The sequence below is a fragment of the Andrographis paniculata genome, unplaced genomic scaffold (assembly GCF_009805555.1).
Source record: "Andrographis paniculata isolate CXL003 unplaced genomic scaffold, ASM980555v1 Contig33END, whole genome shotgun sequence".
Classification (NCBI taxonomy): Eukaryota; Viridiplantae; Streptophyta; class Magnoliopsida; order Lamiales; family Acanthaceae; genus Andrographis; species Andrographis paniculata.
The window spans coordinates 1,151,990-1,168,743 of record NW_026137566.1 but is presented as its reverse complement, the minus strand read 5'-3'; the positions used below and the strand labels follow the sequence as shown (position 1 = coordinate 1,168,743).

The 16,754-nt window shown below is 29.0% G+C and overlaps 1 protein-coding gene across 2 annotated transcripts; it reads left to right on the top strand.

Annotated features, from left to right (window-relative positions):
• Nucleotides 1–6,403: 6,403 nt before the first annotated feature.
• Nucleotides 6,404–16,004, top strand: LOC127248218 (probable ubiquitin-like-specific protease 2B). 2 transcript variants are annotated; one of them, XM_051270438.1, is made up of 15 exons: nt 6,404–6,564; nt 8,522–8,820; nt 9,329–9,526; nt 9,607–9,682; nt 10,429–10,543; nt 10,877–10,948; nt 11,758–11,889; nt 12,335–12,535; nt 12,643–12,698; nt 12,779–12,872; nt 13,543–13,633; nt 14,356–14,475; nt 14,692–15,033; nt 15,524–15,551; nt 15,661–16,004. In XM_051270438.1, exons 1-15 carry the CDS (start codon nt 6,453–6,455, stop codon nt 15,918–15,920), a joined length of 2,196 nt encoding a protein of 731 aa, XP_051126395.1. In that variant the 5' UTR covers nt 6,404–6,452; the 3' UTR covers nt 15,921–16,004. The 2 variants fall into 2 exon arrangements, with proteins under 2 accessions (XP_051126395.1, XP_051126396.1); XM_051270439.1 differs by lacking the exon at nt 6,404–6,564 and adding an exon at nt 8,315–8,442.
• The last annotated feature ends 750 nt before the right edge of the window (nt 16,005–16,754 follow it).

Here is a 16,754-nt window from a genome sequence, read left to right as displayed (position 1 = left end):
CAATTTTTTATATTTATCTCTTCCAAAATAAGGGTATAATTTTCTAATTTAGTAATTATACTACGTACCTAACGTAATTAATACCTTTACAATTTCAAATATATTATACAAATACTATTACTTTTATATCACACAATCTAATAAGGGCAATTTTGTCATTTTCACTGTAAATCAATATAATACTAATATTCAAAAATCTACGTGGAAAAAATAAATATTACTGATTTTATGGGAACAAGGTAGTATTTAATATGATATTTTATGAATTAAAAATATATTTAAATGTGATTTTTTGAAAATTTAATAATGTCAAAATATTTAAAATTATTGTGTAAACAAAGCCTAAAGTTATCTACTTACATATCAACTTCTTCTAGATGTGATCTTTAAAAGTTGTTTGGTTTGATTTTAGTATGAAGTTTTGGTTTAAAATATTATTTTTAATATATATTTTATGAAAAAATAATGTTATACTTTTATAAACAATTATACACATTGAATAGTATTAAATTTTGTTCAAACCAAAATCAAAACCAAACAAATTCTAAAAACTTTGAAAAATAATAATAATAAATGAATATTTATATTTTATTTTATGAAAAAAAATAATTTAATATATTTATTTTTACAATGATACTACCTCCGTTCAGGAGCATGAGCTTTTATTTTCTCTGAGCATTAATATTTGTACTCCCTCCGTCCCATGTAATATGGGTGTATTACCGTAGATACGAGAATTTAGGTAAAGTATAATTAATAAGTAATTAAGAAGTGTATCGGTAAAAATAATTATTATTTAATAAAAATAATTATAGATTAAGATTAAAATAAGTAAATAGTTTAATTAAAATTAAAAAATTATAAAATTTAAAATTTAAAATACGATTAAAGTGCATAATTATATTTCCGAAAATAGAAAGGATAAGTTACTTGGGACGGACGAAAATAGAAAATATGGACAAATTATGTGGGACGGAGGCACTATTATATTTGATAGTGAATATAATATGTAAAAATAAATTTTATCTTTGTGAATATTTTTTAATTTAAAGTAAAAGATAGTGACATTCAAACTTATTCCTTTTTACCCTAGGACTTGAGAGTACTATAAATAAATAATGTCAAAATTAATTTTTGTGTATGTAATTGCTCATTTATATTTGTAAAAATTTCAGTAAAAAATTATACTCCCTCCGTCCGATTGAAATTTTACTATTTTTCATTTTTGTTTGTCCTAAAATAAGGTTACCACATTTCCTAATTTAGTAATTATACTACCTGGTTAACATAATAAATACATTTTCAACTTACAATATATTACACAAATGTCATTTCTTTTATATTACACCATACTAATAGGGGTACTTTTGTCTTTTTTACTACAATTCAATATAATACTAATATTCAAAAATCTACTTGCAAAAAGTAAATGCCACCCTTCCAACGGAACGGAGAGAGTATATATATTTACCAATAAAATACACTAATTTTCTTATAAATACCTAGAAATAAAAAATTATTTAAAAAAAAAAAATTCAAAATTCCTCGAGATACTTTCGCCAATTCTTGATAACTTAAATAAAATTCCACAAATATATATATATATATATATATTTGAATGTGGGACTAATTATTTGATGATATGTCTTATTTATTTAACAGATGTTTTTGGAGATTTTGAAAGTTTAAAAAAAATAAAAATTTAAAATTTTATGAAAAAAAATATATTTAATATGATATTTTTTCGAAAATAAATAATGTCAAATAAGTAAAATTTGATTACGTAAACAAATCAAAATAATTTTTAAAATGATAGCTTCTCTTATAGGACACATCATAAATAAGCAAACCTCATATTAATTGCCCCTATCTTCTAATGATTATTCATATACCATCAGTTGGGGGATACAAATTTTATTTAATTTTTTAGTATAATTTTTATATATATATATATAATATAATTATGTTAATTTATCTTTTAAAATTTAAAGTTATCATTTTTCTATATATTTTTTTTTATTTTCACCTATTACTATTGTAATAAAAAATATATATATATATATAATCAAATCGAAAAAATTACATCGGTGTCAGCCTCCAAAATTCGGCGGTTGTTCCGGTATTATGAGTATGTTTGGTTGTGATTTTAGTGTAAAATCATTATTATTTATTTCATACAATTTTCAATCAAAATATTTTATTTTTTTTCCCATTAAAAATCGAAATATTATTTAAACAAAAATTCAAATCAATATTTTATTTTAAATTATTTTCAAATCGCAACCAAATAACGTCTATTGGTAAGCTATTATTTTTAATTTAGAAATTTTAAAAGTATTTTCAATTTTGTATACACACTCAAATTTTCATTTTAGTTTTTAAATGTAATTTATAAAAATATAAGGAGACTTGGAATGTATTCTTTCTATCAAATAAATTAACATATTTTTTAAAAATATTAATATATTACATATTTATTATTTTTATATTAATTATACAATTTTTTATATTTTACATAAAAATAAATAAATAAATAAACACCCTTGTGATCTATGTTCAAATCCAGTAAGGGTGTGTATACATAAATATATATATAAATATATAAATAAAGGTAGTATTATTTTGCAATAACCTTTTTTTATTTCTAGTTAATGAAATTTAAGAATTTTTTTTTTTTTTTTTTCAAACAGATCTTACATCTTTTAAATATTTTTATTATTTCTCTTTAAATAAAGTGGGAATCAAAGAAAATTTTATGATTTTTTTAATAGTAGTTAGTATACAAAAAGTGTTGTGTGTTTTGGACTTCCTATTGGTGGAACTTTATATTAAAATATTGAAGAATCATTGGTTGGAACTTTATGTTGAAATATTAAAGAATCACAAATATTAGGCTATGTTTGTTTGTGAGTTTCCAATTTGAATGTTATTATTTTTATTTTTTTTAAAAAAATATCTATTGGAAAAAAAAAAAAAAAAAACAACTTGAAGATTCATGTAATATATATATATATATTTGATTGGGATTTTAAATAAAATGTTAGTTTAAATTTTTGTTTCAATAATCACTTCATAGGGATAATCATGCCATCTTGTTCGGACATAGTAGTTAAGAACCAATAATATTTTAATGTAAATGTAAATTAGATAAAAAAAATAAAAAAAATAAAAATATTATAAAAAAATTATTAATAGTTAAAACGCAAAAAATATAGTGACAAATTAATTATTATTTATTAAATTAAGGATGATAAAATTGTTCATGAATGAAATTGTTTACTAAAATGAATTACGTATTTGTTTAGCGGAAATTTATAAAATGAAATGTGACATAATTATCCTGAACGAAGGGAGTAATATTTTAATGTAATAGTGAGAATGGTACTAAGTGGATATTATTGATTTTGATTTAAAACCACAACTAAATAATGGTGTGTTCACACAATAAAAAAATATACTCCCTCTTCTCTCTCACTCCAATGTACAATTTAGACTTTATAATAAATTTTTTAAAAAATAATAATTTTTTATCGGTCAGTAGAAATGTGTAAAAGATTTTGATAATTAAAGTAATTATATATTTGTAATTTAAGTAAAAGTTTAGGTATCTTAGTATTAATATATGATTACTTTTACTAAAATAAGAAATAAATACTTTTGAGTAAACAAACAAAAATAATAAAAAAAATATACTTTGAATTGGAACGGAAAGAAATATAGTTTTCAAATTAATATAATAAAATATACATTTAGTATGTTTACTCAGCATCTTTAAATGAATTGATTTTTTTTTTTGTTTGGTACAAGGAACTGTATTTGTAATATGAAAAATAATATTGTGTGTTAAAGATTGATTTTTTATGAGTGGATAATATATATATATTATATTAATATGTGTGTATATTTGTATTTTTTAAATACTAATTACTAATATTTATGAATTGTTTCATTGAGGAATGTGAGGTGAACCGATTGATTTATATATATATACAAATTTTTATTTCCTTTTTAGTTTTTTTTTTTTTTTTTGAAACTACCATATCATTCTCATAACATCTCAAGTCGAATCTACCTATCTGAGAGATCCTAAAAACATGTGGAAAAATTATTCAATCAAACCAACCACCATATTTTAAAAAATAAAAAATAAAAATTGTGGATTATGCCGATCTAATAGGAGACCATAGCGTCTAAAATAAAATAAGAAGACGCGATGGCACATTTGGATATGGGAGAACAGACTTGAGAGCAGATTCTAAAGGCAACATCGTGAAATCAAATTCTTGAAGAAAAACGATGAATAATATGTAATAATAATAACAACAATAACAATAAACAGCAGCATCAACAACAACATCAATAATAATAATAATAATAATAAAACAACAAAGAATGTGTTTGATTTTGATTTAAATCAAAACCACAACTATAACATATATTTCGTTCGTCCCAATACAATAGTTTTGTTTATCATTTTTGTACAATAGTCTTATTTTTATCAATAACAATAATTATAAGACTATAGTTTTGGGAGGAGGGAGTAGTATAATTTTTATACTTTTTTTTTGTCAAAATTATATCTCTATTCTTTTTTATCGTGCACTAAATTTATACACAATTCATTTATAATAAACAACTCTATCCATTTATAATTTTATTTTTCTTATATTAACAAATAATAATCAATTTACAATGTTTTTTTTTTTCTCATTCCACTACTTTTATTACACTTTAATATAAAAATATCATTATTTTTTAATTTTCATACTCAACTAAACTTACATAATTTTACCAAAAATAAAAAGTATAAAATATCATTTTTAAAATATTATTTAAATAAAAAATAAGAATCTAAAAAACTAAAACCAAAGCCTACATCCAAACTACTTCCTCCGTTCCCACGTAATTTATTCCTATTTTTTATTTTATTCCCGTGTATACAGTTATACACCTATATTACATGGACGGACGGAGGGAGCAGTTGTTTCGTGGAGTTGGGAATTTTATAGTACAATTTTAGAAACTAGTTGTTTGACGCTTTCTAATATTGACTATCTATTATTAGTAATTATTGAAAATAAATTAATAAAATAAATAAAATTTGTGCCCAGATCTTGGTTTTTTTTGGTAAGCAGATCTTGGTTGCTTCCTCTCTAAATTTGTAGAAAACTGTCAGTGATCAATAATAAAATAAGGGAGGAATCTTAAATAATTAAATAATAATTTTTTAAAAAATTGTGGGACCACCATGTCCCTAAATGGCTTGAAATTTGTTTGCTATTGTTCTATTGTGTTTTTTTTTTTAGATTTGATTTTTAATTCACTGTCATCCCATTTCTATCATCCAAAATATGAAATTAAATATTTATTTTTTATTTTTTATATTATACTAAAAATTAATTTTACATTCAAAATATCACGTCAACACATATTTATATCACATCATACAATTATTCAAATTCAAATTTTTTAATGTCAATTCAAAATCCAAACCCCCAAACAAACACACTCTAAACTGTTGGTTAAATTATACTCTCTTTGTTGGGTGTGTTTACTTACGAGGTTTTAGTTTTGGATTTTGATTTTAAATAGTAAAATTTTAAATTGAAATAGTTGTTTGATGTGATATAAATATGTTTTGATGTGATGTTTTTAATGTAAAATTAGATTTTAGGGTAATACAATAAATAAAAATTGAGTGTTTGATTTGATGTTTTTGAAAAAAAAAAAAAAGTTAAATAGTAAAATCAGGCGTAAAAGCTGACAAGTAAACACATCCATAATTCATTTTTTCTTTTTTCTTTGCACATATAAAATTTTAATACTATAGTATTTTATTATGATAAAATATACATTATTATAAGTTATATTTCTTCAGTTCTAATTTAAAATATTATTTTATTATTTCGTTTGTTTTATTTTAAAGTATTTTTCTTAATAAAAATAATTCAACACTATTAATTTTTATTTAAATCACAAATATACCATTACACATATATTTATATTTTATATCAAGTCAAAAAAATAAAAATGTCAAAATCTATCGATAAAATACTAATATTATTTTTTAATATATACTATAAAACTCCAAAAGCTTGTCTCAAAAAACAATGAGGGAGCATAAAAGTCAAAAAAAAAAAATAATAAAAAAAATACAAACAATCAGTATGAATTTAGAAATATGAGAGGTTTATTTCGAAGGAAAACAACTATGGGCTCAACTATGGGCTCAATAACAATAAAAGGAAATCAATGTAGCCAATTACTAATATCAGTATTATTGGGGAGAAAATTGAAAATTTTTAAAATTATAACCCCGCGAAATTTATGTATATATAGAATTTGGTTCAGAATTTTCCCCCAAATTTATGAGCGGTAAATCCCTAACCAAATCAAACTGCGATGATCGGTGATTTCATCTCATGCTTGGGTGGTGATCAGTGATCGATACGATGAGGATGAAGAGCCTGGGCAAATCCTTCGATGTGTTTGAGTTCAGAGAGGAAGATGAGCTGATCGAAGCGCCGGTGAAAATCTCGTCCGCTAAAATTGCCTACCCTCACAGTAAGTAGAATTTCGATGATCATCGCCAGTATTCCCAGTCGTGTGAATCGTTTTTCTTAAATTAATTGTGTGTTTACGTTAATTTTATCACTCTGTGACGAAAGTCTTATGCACAACGGCGAAAATTCAAAAATCCGTGGTTTCCCGGTAGAACCGTACGTGGAATTAAGGGCGCCTTTTGGTTTGAACATGGTTTAGTTTCTGCCACTACAGCCTGATTAGAAATGAGAGATGGAACTTTGTTGTGTGAGTATTGTTAAGACGTTGTGTTAGATACTTAACTTTGACCCTTAATTTAGAATCGGTGATTTAGGGCATAGAAAGGAAAATCCGCCATTGAATTTGACTAACCTTCAATTCAGTTCCCCTAACAATTATGTGCACCACATAGGTAATTTTTGGAATGTGTATATGACTATATGTTGCCTTATTGTGCTTTTGTGTATGATGAGTTATTGGGTTGTATTTCTTGCATTATAAATTTGAATTTCCTTACCAATAAAACACATTCAAGTGTTTTTCATACATTTTTTACTATGAAATACCAAATCTGGAGATTTACATCTGCAATGAAACTTGATATGTTACAACTGAAATGCATTATGGTTTGAGCATGTGTGTATTATTTTTCACTATTTTACACTTAATGACGTACAGTGATCAAACTAGCAAATAATATAGTATCTTTAAAGAACCTGTATCATCTGATTCTGTTTTGCTGGGGCCTGAGTTGAATAGCTCAGAACTACAAGGTTTGAAATTTAGTTAGTTTGTTTAATGTTTTAGTTTGATATATATATTTTTAACGTATGTCGTGTCAATAATATAAAAAATTAATATTTTGAATTGAATTATTATTATTTTATTAAATAATAAAAAATATATATTTTATTAATATTTTCCGGTAATTATGTCAACCCAAAATCGTTAAGTGAACAAACTCGCACTTAATGAATCCAAAACTTTTTGGATTCGTTTTTGCTTTTTATTTCTTTTTGTTTTAAATTGATACAATATGAGTTGTTTGCATGCTATCAATTCATATTTTATTTGTGCATTGTGTTAAAATATCTTGTATTGAAATAAATAATATAATGTATTGTATGAATTATTATCTGTATTATTAAAAGTTAAAATATGTGGTCATTTTGACCCTTAAATACATTGTCCTCTATTTTTATTTTTTTAATGTTGTTCTTTTTAAATAATGCTTGTGATATTTGTGATCTTATTATGCACCTCCAAAGTCCAAATTGGTAAAGCTAGTTAACTAAGGGATTTCCAAGGTACATCACAAGTTTCCTTTTATAAGTCGATGCATGCTGTCATATTGTCTAGGTAATAAGGTGCCCATTATGGTGACACTTTGGTGATAGATGACATACCTATTAAATTTTTTTTAATTTTTATTATCTAATATAATATATATATATATATATATTAAATCACTTAAATTTTATTGATTTTTGATAAAAATATAAAAAATTCTAAGTATCAAAATAACACACTTCACCATGATGTTAAGTGTTAACTATCTTGAATTATTTATAATTAATGAGCTTGGATAAGCCCGTGTTAAGGCTTGCGACCCGGTTCAAATCCAAGTTTATTAATCCAGATCCAACCGGGTTAAAGTGAATAGGGACGGTTCGGGCCTAAGCCGGCCCAATCGACCGTACAATTTGACTTTGGTCCATGTCAATTAAATTCAACTTGATCAAAATAATTCAAATACGGGTAAAATCGGGTCGTAAAAATGTTCAAATCGGGTTTGGGTTTGAGCTGACCCCCCTCGCCGTTTGGCGCCGGAACGGCGAGGCGACCTGTCCTGGCGGTGCCGGTGACAACCTTAATTCACACTTTTCATGGAAGTCAAATGTACTTACTTTATTTAGTAGGATTATGAATTTAATTTTTTAAAATTCCATGATAGTCATTGTCAGGTTGTTTGTTCTAGGTTCTGTAGTTGGAATTCAACCCAAGGAGACTGAAATTGGAACATGCTTGTTCTTGGGCACTGATGCTACTGCCAGTGATTGCAATCTTGATGCTATTGTTTCACCTACTTCTGTTGAGAGTGAGGATTTTGCTGCAACACCTGATTTAAGCCATGTTCCGGACAATGGATTTAAAAGCAATGAACAACCTACAGATGTCAAATCTAATATCATTGATTTTGATAGTATATTTACTGGTGAAGTATGTAGTTCAAGCTGCCATTATGATTGGAGTCCAACTCTGACGATACCCGTCCAGGTTATTTCTTTTTCTATTTTTCTGCCTTATGTACCTGGCAGAGCTAGGATTTTCCGAAGATATTTTAAATCCTTTTCAAGTGATGTGCAGGATGTGACTGTTCTCCTTACATCTGATGCTGGTGATAATATCATCGACAGAATTCTAATGCTATCCAATAACTAATGGTTTAGGGTTGGTGTAATTTATTCCAGGATTTGGCATGTTAAGTGGTTTGAGTTGCCAGAATTTTTTGATCTGGAGCATGAAAAATTTTTGATTGTGATATCGGTCAACGTTGTGGACATCATGATTTGACAGTCTGGGTTGTTTTTGCTTGACAATGCATGCATACTGCTTTATGTGAGTTTAATGCATTGAGATGTTGTTTTTATCCTAAGCTTGTATGGTTGAACAGATTTCATAATTTGTTCATGCTAGTTGATTGCCTGCAGTTTAATAATGCCAATGTATCATTCAATCATCCACATTGTGCAGTTTCATTGTGTTTGTGCCTTTTAAATGCCAGGATGGTGAAACTCCGGCGGTAATTCTGTATTCTGATTTCCTAGAGTACTGTGGTACTTATTATCTGGACTCTGTTGTGAGGTTTTCCAGAGGTCAGATTGAAGCTAAAAGTAAAATCATCTATGGAAAAGAAAGGACCTTATATATTCATTTGGACGTCGAGGATATTGTCAAAATAGAGTCTCAGTGGAGTGCTCGAGTAAGTATAACAAGCTGCTATATCAAAATTGTCTCTCTTTTCGTATGAATATGAAAGGTGTCATCTTGATCTCCTCTCAGTACAAGACAGGCACCATAAATATTTATTTCATCTCAAAAGATGCAGGAGAAGATAATATCATTTGCGATGCTTCAGGTTGGTTGGATGTGCTTGCTTATAGTGATTTACTTGTTTTCTTTGCTCAGATATCTGGTTACTAATCCTTCCTTCTTTCTCCTTACATTTACTACGAGTAATCTGCATTGTCTAATGTTCTCTCCCCATTGCATGTCATGGCTACTTGCAATGGTTGTAGTCATCCTGTTTTGTAATTTAATTAAATTGCGTGCTTTGGTAAATTTTCAGGTATTGTATGATCTTTTCTGCCGGGGAATCTTGGCTCCTAAAACCTCTCATGATAAGAAATAAACAAAATGGCCATCTTTCACTTCCTCGAGCATGTTCTCTCCCCAATGCATGTCATGGCTACTTGCAATGGTTGTAGTCATCCTGTTTTGTAATTTAATTAAATTGCGTGCTTTGGTAAATTTTCAGGTATTGTATATCTTTTCCGCCGGGGAATCTTGGCTCCTAAAACCTCTCATGATAAGAAATAAACAAAATGGCCATCTTTCACTTCCTCGAGCATATTGTCATTTACAACATCAAATTGTATATTAGCTAATAATGGACTTTTAGATGTGAAAGATGGCCAGTAACTTTTTGTTTTCAGAGATTCCACACACCTAAAAATGCAATACATTGACATAATCTTGAACATTAGCCTCCATGGACAGTCTATGTTGAGCGTTCCTTCCAAAATACTAATCTATCTTGATCATTGTGTTAGATTCTTGATCGCTGATAACATATAGGTCTCATTTATTTGTTATATTGTAAAGTTTCAGGAATTCGAGAGTTAAAATTTTCGGCTGTTGTCTCTGATTGGGATGAAAAGCTGGAGGCAATAGAATATCTGGATATGAGATATAAGGCAGTATGGAGTGACGTACTTGAGTGAGTCTTTCATACGCCTATGTGTTCTTAGATTTAAGCCTGTTTAGGTTATTTTGTGTATATTTTTTTGTGCTAATTATTAGCATGCACTCATTATTGATATAGACTAATTATTTATTTGGTACCCACAACCTGTTTAGGTTACTTTGTATGTATTTTGTGCTAATATAATACTCGTATGTATACATGTTCAAACAAAATTTTTTGTAACATTGAATCATTTGTATTTCACATTCACTTTTTGTAACTTGTGATTATATATGTATTTGTTGACTGATTATCATTTTGATGGTTATGAATATATGAATATCATTTGTTTGCTTTCTTATGAAGCATTGGGAAGGAGAATTTGTCTTCTTCTCCGACAGGGGGAGAAATGATGTTTACGAGATCCTATTTTCCTCAGTGAGTAATGCTCTTTATGTTTTCGTCTATTTGGTCTTAGAAAATTGTTTTATTTATAAGATGTGATATTTGTATTACTGTAGTTTGTTGTATTGCATGCTTTTCTAAGAATCAAGTTTAATAATTTTATATTCATTTAAATGGGAGAGTGCATAAAAGGTTGGACAATTTAATATTCATTAGATACTTGTAACATTCTGTTTCACTACCGTATTATTATTTTGTGATACCCATCAAATTCTACACTCTTATCTTTTTTATAGCTTTATTTGAACCTTTATCCAATTGTTTTTGCCAAATTTTCACTTCCATGCAATCACTTGTTAATGGAATACTACAACTAAACGGTGTGCTTGCAACAAATATGAAATTGCAAATTAGAGCTCTGAGCTCCAAACAAACATAATTAGTTAGGAGTTTGGTTTGTAGTTCAGATCACGAGTCTAACCTTGTTATCTGGCAATATAATGTATATTACCAAAACATATTTCTAAACTATTTGTTTGCTTCTGTTAGTTATCATAGGTGTGTAGCTAATTTTTGTCTTTGTCAGACAGAATACACAACTTTTCTCTAGTTTTATGCTGTTTTGTTGATCATGAGGTTATTTGCGCCCTTCTGCTACTGCCACCGAAGTATTATCTGTTTTTTCTAAAGGGATCTAAAATATTGTTTTATGTTTCTATCTACATAGAACCATAAGAGATGTCTTTCCATGCCAAGGGTTTTCTTTTTTTTTTTTTTTAATTTTTTTTATATATATATATATATATCTACTATTGTGGATTAACCTTTTTCAAGTTATGCAGTTTTGATGAGCCGTTTCAAGAATTGATTTATCCCATAGGTGATCCTGATGCTGTTTCATTAACTAAGAGAGATGTAGATCTCCTACTGCCTGGCACATTTGTCAATGATACAATCATTGATTTTTATATCCAGTAAGTTTATATTGGTTACTTTTTACAATCATATAATTATTCATTTATTCATTACTGTATAATGTGCTTGTCAAATCCTAGTTTGTGGTTAGGAAATTTATAACACATCCTCTGGCCTAAATTTATAAAACCCCCATTCACATGATATCTTGTTTTAGAGACGGACTAATGATTCAGTTTCATGCATCTTGTGACATAAATAACATGGAAAGGAACTGATAAACCAGAGCGAGCAGGATAATTAATTTTCTCTTAGCCTGTTTGGTCATGTTTCTCTCAATATATATACAAAGTTTTTTTCTACATTTTTTGTTAATGATACATACCTGGTGGCAATATTTTCAGCTTCCACTTGTTTCATACTTTTGGGTCAAAGTTGTTGAATGTGTTGCAATACTAATATTTTGATTTACTTTTCTCACCTGAAGTTTTCGCTTTTCAACAGATATTTGAAGACAAGAGTTAATGTGAAAGAGCAGAATAAGTTTCACTTTTTTAATAGTTTTTTCTTTCGAAAGCTTGCCAACATGGATAAAGATCCATCCAGTGCTTTTGATGGCAAAGCAGCTTTTCAGCATGTTCATAAATGGACAAGAAAAGTAAACTTGCTTGAAAAGGACTTCATATTTATCCCAGTAAATTACAAGTAAGAAGTTTATAAGCCTTTTGGACTATTGGTATCACAATTTTCTGAAAATTTATCTCTGGCCTCAAGACAATGAGAGTGTGATTCACAATGCGATGGTGTGACAGTTACCACTGGAGTCTTATAGTAATTTGTTACTTTGCAAAAGTTTCCAGCTATGAAGGCAAGTTTTTTGACTTGTGCACGATCTGATAAAGGATTTTTCACAGTTTTGTTATTATGCTTTTCCTTTGCATGTTTTAGATACCGAAGACAACAAGGCAGTGCAAACTCCTTGTATATTGCATATGGATTCTCTAAGAGGAAATCATCTTGGCCTCAAAGATCTTATACAAAGGTGTTTATGTGTTTATAAGGCATAGCAAGTGCACTTTCTTGCATGCTTTATTCTGTATCAGTGCACTGGTAGAGGCATGCTAAGTTTCTTTCTTGTTTTTTTTTACCCACACACTCACGCACTCCACGAGAATTGAACTCCAACCTCACAATATGCCAATGAGTGTTCAACCGCTTGAGCTACAACTCCCGGTGTAGAAGCATGCTTAGTTGAAGCATGTCACTGAACTTCATGTTGTGTTGCATGTATGATAGGTGGCAGAAATTGTAGAACAAGCTTGATTCGTTTTTCTTGTGTTGAGAAATATATGTGAAAGCTTGGTTTTGGCGTTAGAGCAGGCAATTATGTCCCAACAATGTCTGTTGAGACTCTCTTGCTGTCCTGCAAAAGTTTCTATGTGCTTTTCTAGTGTGTATGAAGTTGAGTTTTCGCTTGCTTGCATCGGGAGCAGTGTGCTTCACAATATATATCAAAGAAATCAACTGTTTGTGTATAAAATTCACATCAGGATTTAACTTCTGAGAAATCTCATTGCAGTAAAGATTTCCATCTAAAGGCTAATTTATGTTAAAGTGTTAAAAAATAGTGTGTGATTTTTTTATTTTTTATTTTTTTAAATTCGGTTCATGACAAAATGAGATGCTTATTTACTGTTAATTTTCAATTGTAGCTATTTATGGGAGGAGTGGAAAGAAAGACAGAAAGGAACATGTGAAAATCTGTCTTCAAAATTCAGAAACTTAAAGTTCATTCCTCTTGAGGCAAGTCTAGAACACATGCATGCACTCAGATGCACAATAGAGACAGAGTTCATGGGTGTGATTAATTATAATTGTGGCCTTTTTAGATGCATGAAAAGCTGTTGTCCGGCTAATTATGATACACAAAGAAGCAGCAGCGATAATTTCCTAATATTTTTATTTGAAATATAATAAAGTAGTCCTGATGAAGAGCTCTTATACAATATTTTAGTGCAATTTGAGCTGATAAAACTGGGGGTTGCAGATCATCATTACTTGCTGATGCTGATAGGCTACCGATAAATATTCCCTTCACTAAAATTTTCAAGTCACCTTCTCTCTTTGCTGTTTAGCGTCCTCTGAAGTTGTGATAAGCCTAATTAAAAATTTAAAAGTGTAGTCTTTCAATGTTAAATATGTTGTATTTTCCTTTGAGCACATTTCTTTCTCTAAGAGAGGCTACATAATCTATTTACATGGTTCAACGAATGTCAGTAGTGTGAAAATTTTTAGTCATAGTCGCAGTAATGTTGATTCGATTTCAACTGTTTTGAGCTTCTTTAGTTAAAACTCTTTACGTCAGCAGATTGTCAGGTTTTATCCCTTTTGCTTTTTCTTTGTTTGAACGATCATTGGAAATTATGTGTACTTTAGTATATGTTACAAACCTATCTTCCGATTTCAATGCATACTTTGTAAGTTATGTCATCTTTGATTGTTTTATGTATATATAATTGTTGCAGCTTCCGCAGCAGCAAAACTCGTATGATTGTGGTCTTTTTTTGCTTCACTACATAGAGCTTTTTCTAGCGGAAGTTCCTTCCGACTTCAGTATTTACAAGATTACACCATCCTCCAAATTTGTAAGTATTTCCACCCATAATGTCGTGTCATTATTATCTTCACATAAATCGGCATAGATATCTAGAACTAGTCGGGAGCACATGAAGGAGAATATGGATTTCAGTATGAGTGAATTGACACATTGTCAAACTGAATCCATGTGTTTTTTTTCCATGTTTTATAGCTTACGAGCTGTTGGATATCACAATTTAACGTTACAGTGATTGTTTCTCCAGCTTCAGTCAGATTGGTTCCCTCCAGCTGAAGCTTCCATGAAACGAGTTCATATTGAAAGATTGATCAAGAGTCTGTTAAAAACTCACTCTTCGGATCATACCACATTTTCTGGGCGAGGCGCTCAGTCTTCCCTTAAATATCCAAACCTTATTACCGACTGCGAAAATGATGTCAAATATGGTCCTTTGTTTGGTTGCGATGAGAGCTCAGTATGTGAAGCTGGGCAGGGAAATGAGAAGACTTCACTTCCTGCCATGTCTAAGAGAAGTCTTCGCTATAACAGAACTTCAGAGTTTTACCGGAAAGAGTTGTTTGAGCAAACATCTGCTTTGGAAACAGAGGTACTTCACACACCATCGATATTCTTTTGTAAATGATTCGTCTTTTCCTATCGAACTTGGCGAGTAAAGAAAATTTATTAGATAAGGTAGTAGAAAGTATAATAAGAGAGTACAAAATCTGAGAAGCGATATACGAGCATCTCTGCCGAGGCTAAATCTAGAGAAACATCTAGAATCAAACATAAACATAAATAGAAGTGTTTTAGACATGTTTTGGAAATTTGAAGAGTTTTAAGAATAGCAAAAAGTTGGAATAAAAAAAATAGGAACGACATGATGTAAATATGTGTTCGATGTGATATTTTTTTTAAAAAAAGATGAGTTTAGTGAATAGTACCAGAAGTGATATGAATACTTATGTAAGTAAACAGTATCTCGTTGAAAAATCTTTGAACGATTGCTTTATTTTGTAAGCCAATATTTATTGTGGTTTTTGCTTTATGATATGCCGTGTGAAATTCTTCGAACAATTGCATATATTTTTTGACAGGAAATACACACATCTCCAGTAGCATCAGGTAATGACTCTCTCAATATATCTGTTCTGTTGTAGATATTCCTTAAAAATGCTATTCCTAACATGATAATATATATACATTATATATATATATTATCCTTTTTCCGCAGAAGAACTGCATAAGGCTGCAGAATCCCTCGACGGATTCAGGAAAAGCAATCGATCAAGCAACCCCGGTTTCTCGAAGAATCCCTCCAACAATCTTGCATCAAGATATCCACAAGTTCGATTCCAAGTAGGTACAACTTTTATCGACCATGAATACTTAACTGAACGTAGCGAGCAGCATCCAGCCAAAAGGGTTCGATTCATGCAGCACGATGTTCGGGACAAGCCTGCCGGCTGCGTCCCCGAATATCTGTTGGCATGAAGTAACGAATACCTCCTCCATGGCCGAATGCTCCTCCATACATTTTTGTTTGTAAGTGTGATGCTGATAACAAAATTAGTTATATTGCTCAATGATAAAATTGCATGTTTATTCTATAGTGTGTTCATCTTCATTTACCAAAATTGCTTGCTTCCTTTGTTTTACTTTTGGTGAGGTATTTTAAAGAGTATGATTTTGGTTTTTCTTTTGAAAAAAATTGTTAATATTTTGTCTTTATATAATTATATTTTTTTGTTCGTAATATTATATGTATTTCTTTAGTTTTGGAATTAGTGTGTAAGAAGGGTACTTAACAGCACACAACAAATAACATATGACAATATATAATATGATCCCATATAAATATACTTATGTAGTGTTGATTTCAGTTCAATAAATATTTTTTTTTTTCGAGATTTTTGTTCTCTAATTGCACGTCAAGTTTGTTGGGAATTTTATTGTGTTAACAACGAAAATGACTTGATATAACTCTGTATCGCGATGAGTTCAATTTAGAATACAATATTTTGACCTAATTCATACAAAGGGTTACATAAAATTCGTATGGGATAATACAAAGCTCGATCTCGTATTTTGATAAAAAATATCGAGACAAGTTGAACGTTGGGAATAAAATGTGTATGGAGACTGTAATTTTTTGTAGAGATAAAATCCTATATATATTTTCCTTGCAAATGAGATCAACCTTATCTATTTATAAATCATAAGTAATTTCATTTATTGAACAAACTTAGTTGTTCAATTTAAATTTTAATTTAGGAAAAGTTCGAGAATAGCCTTAGCATTAGCCATGTCCATGACTAAGTTAGCTAT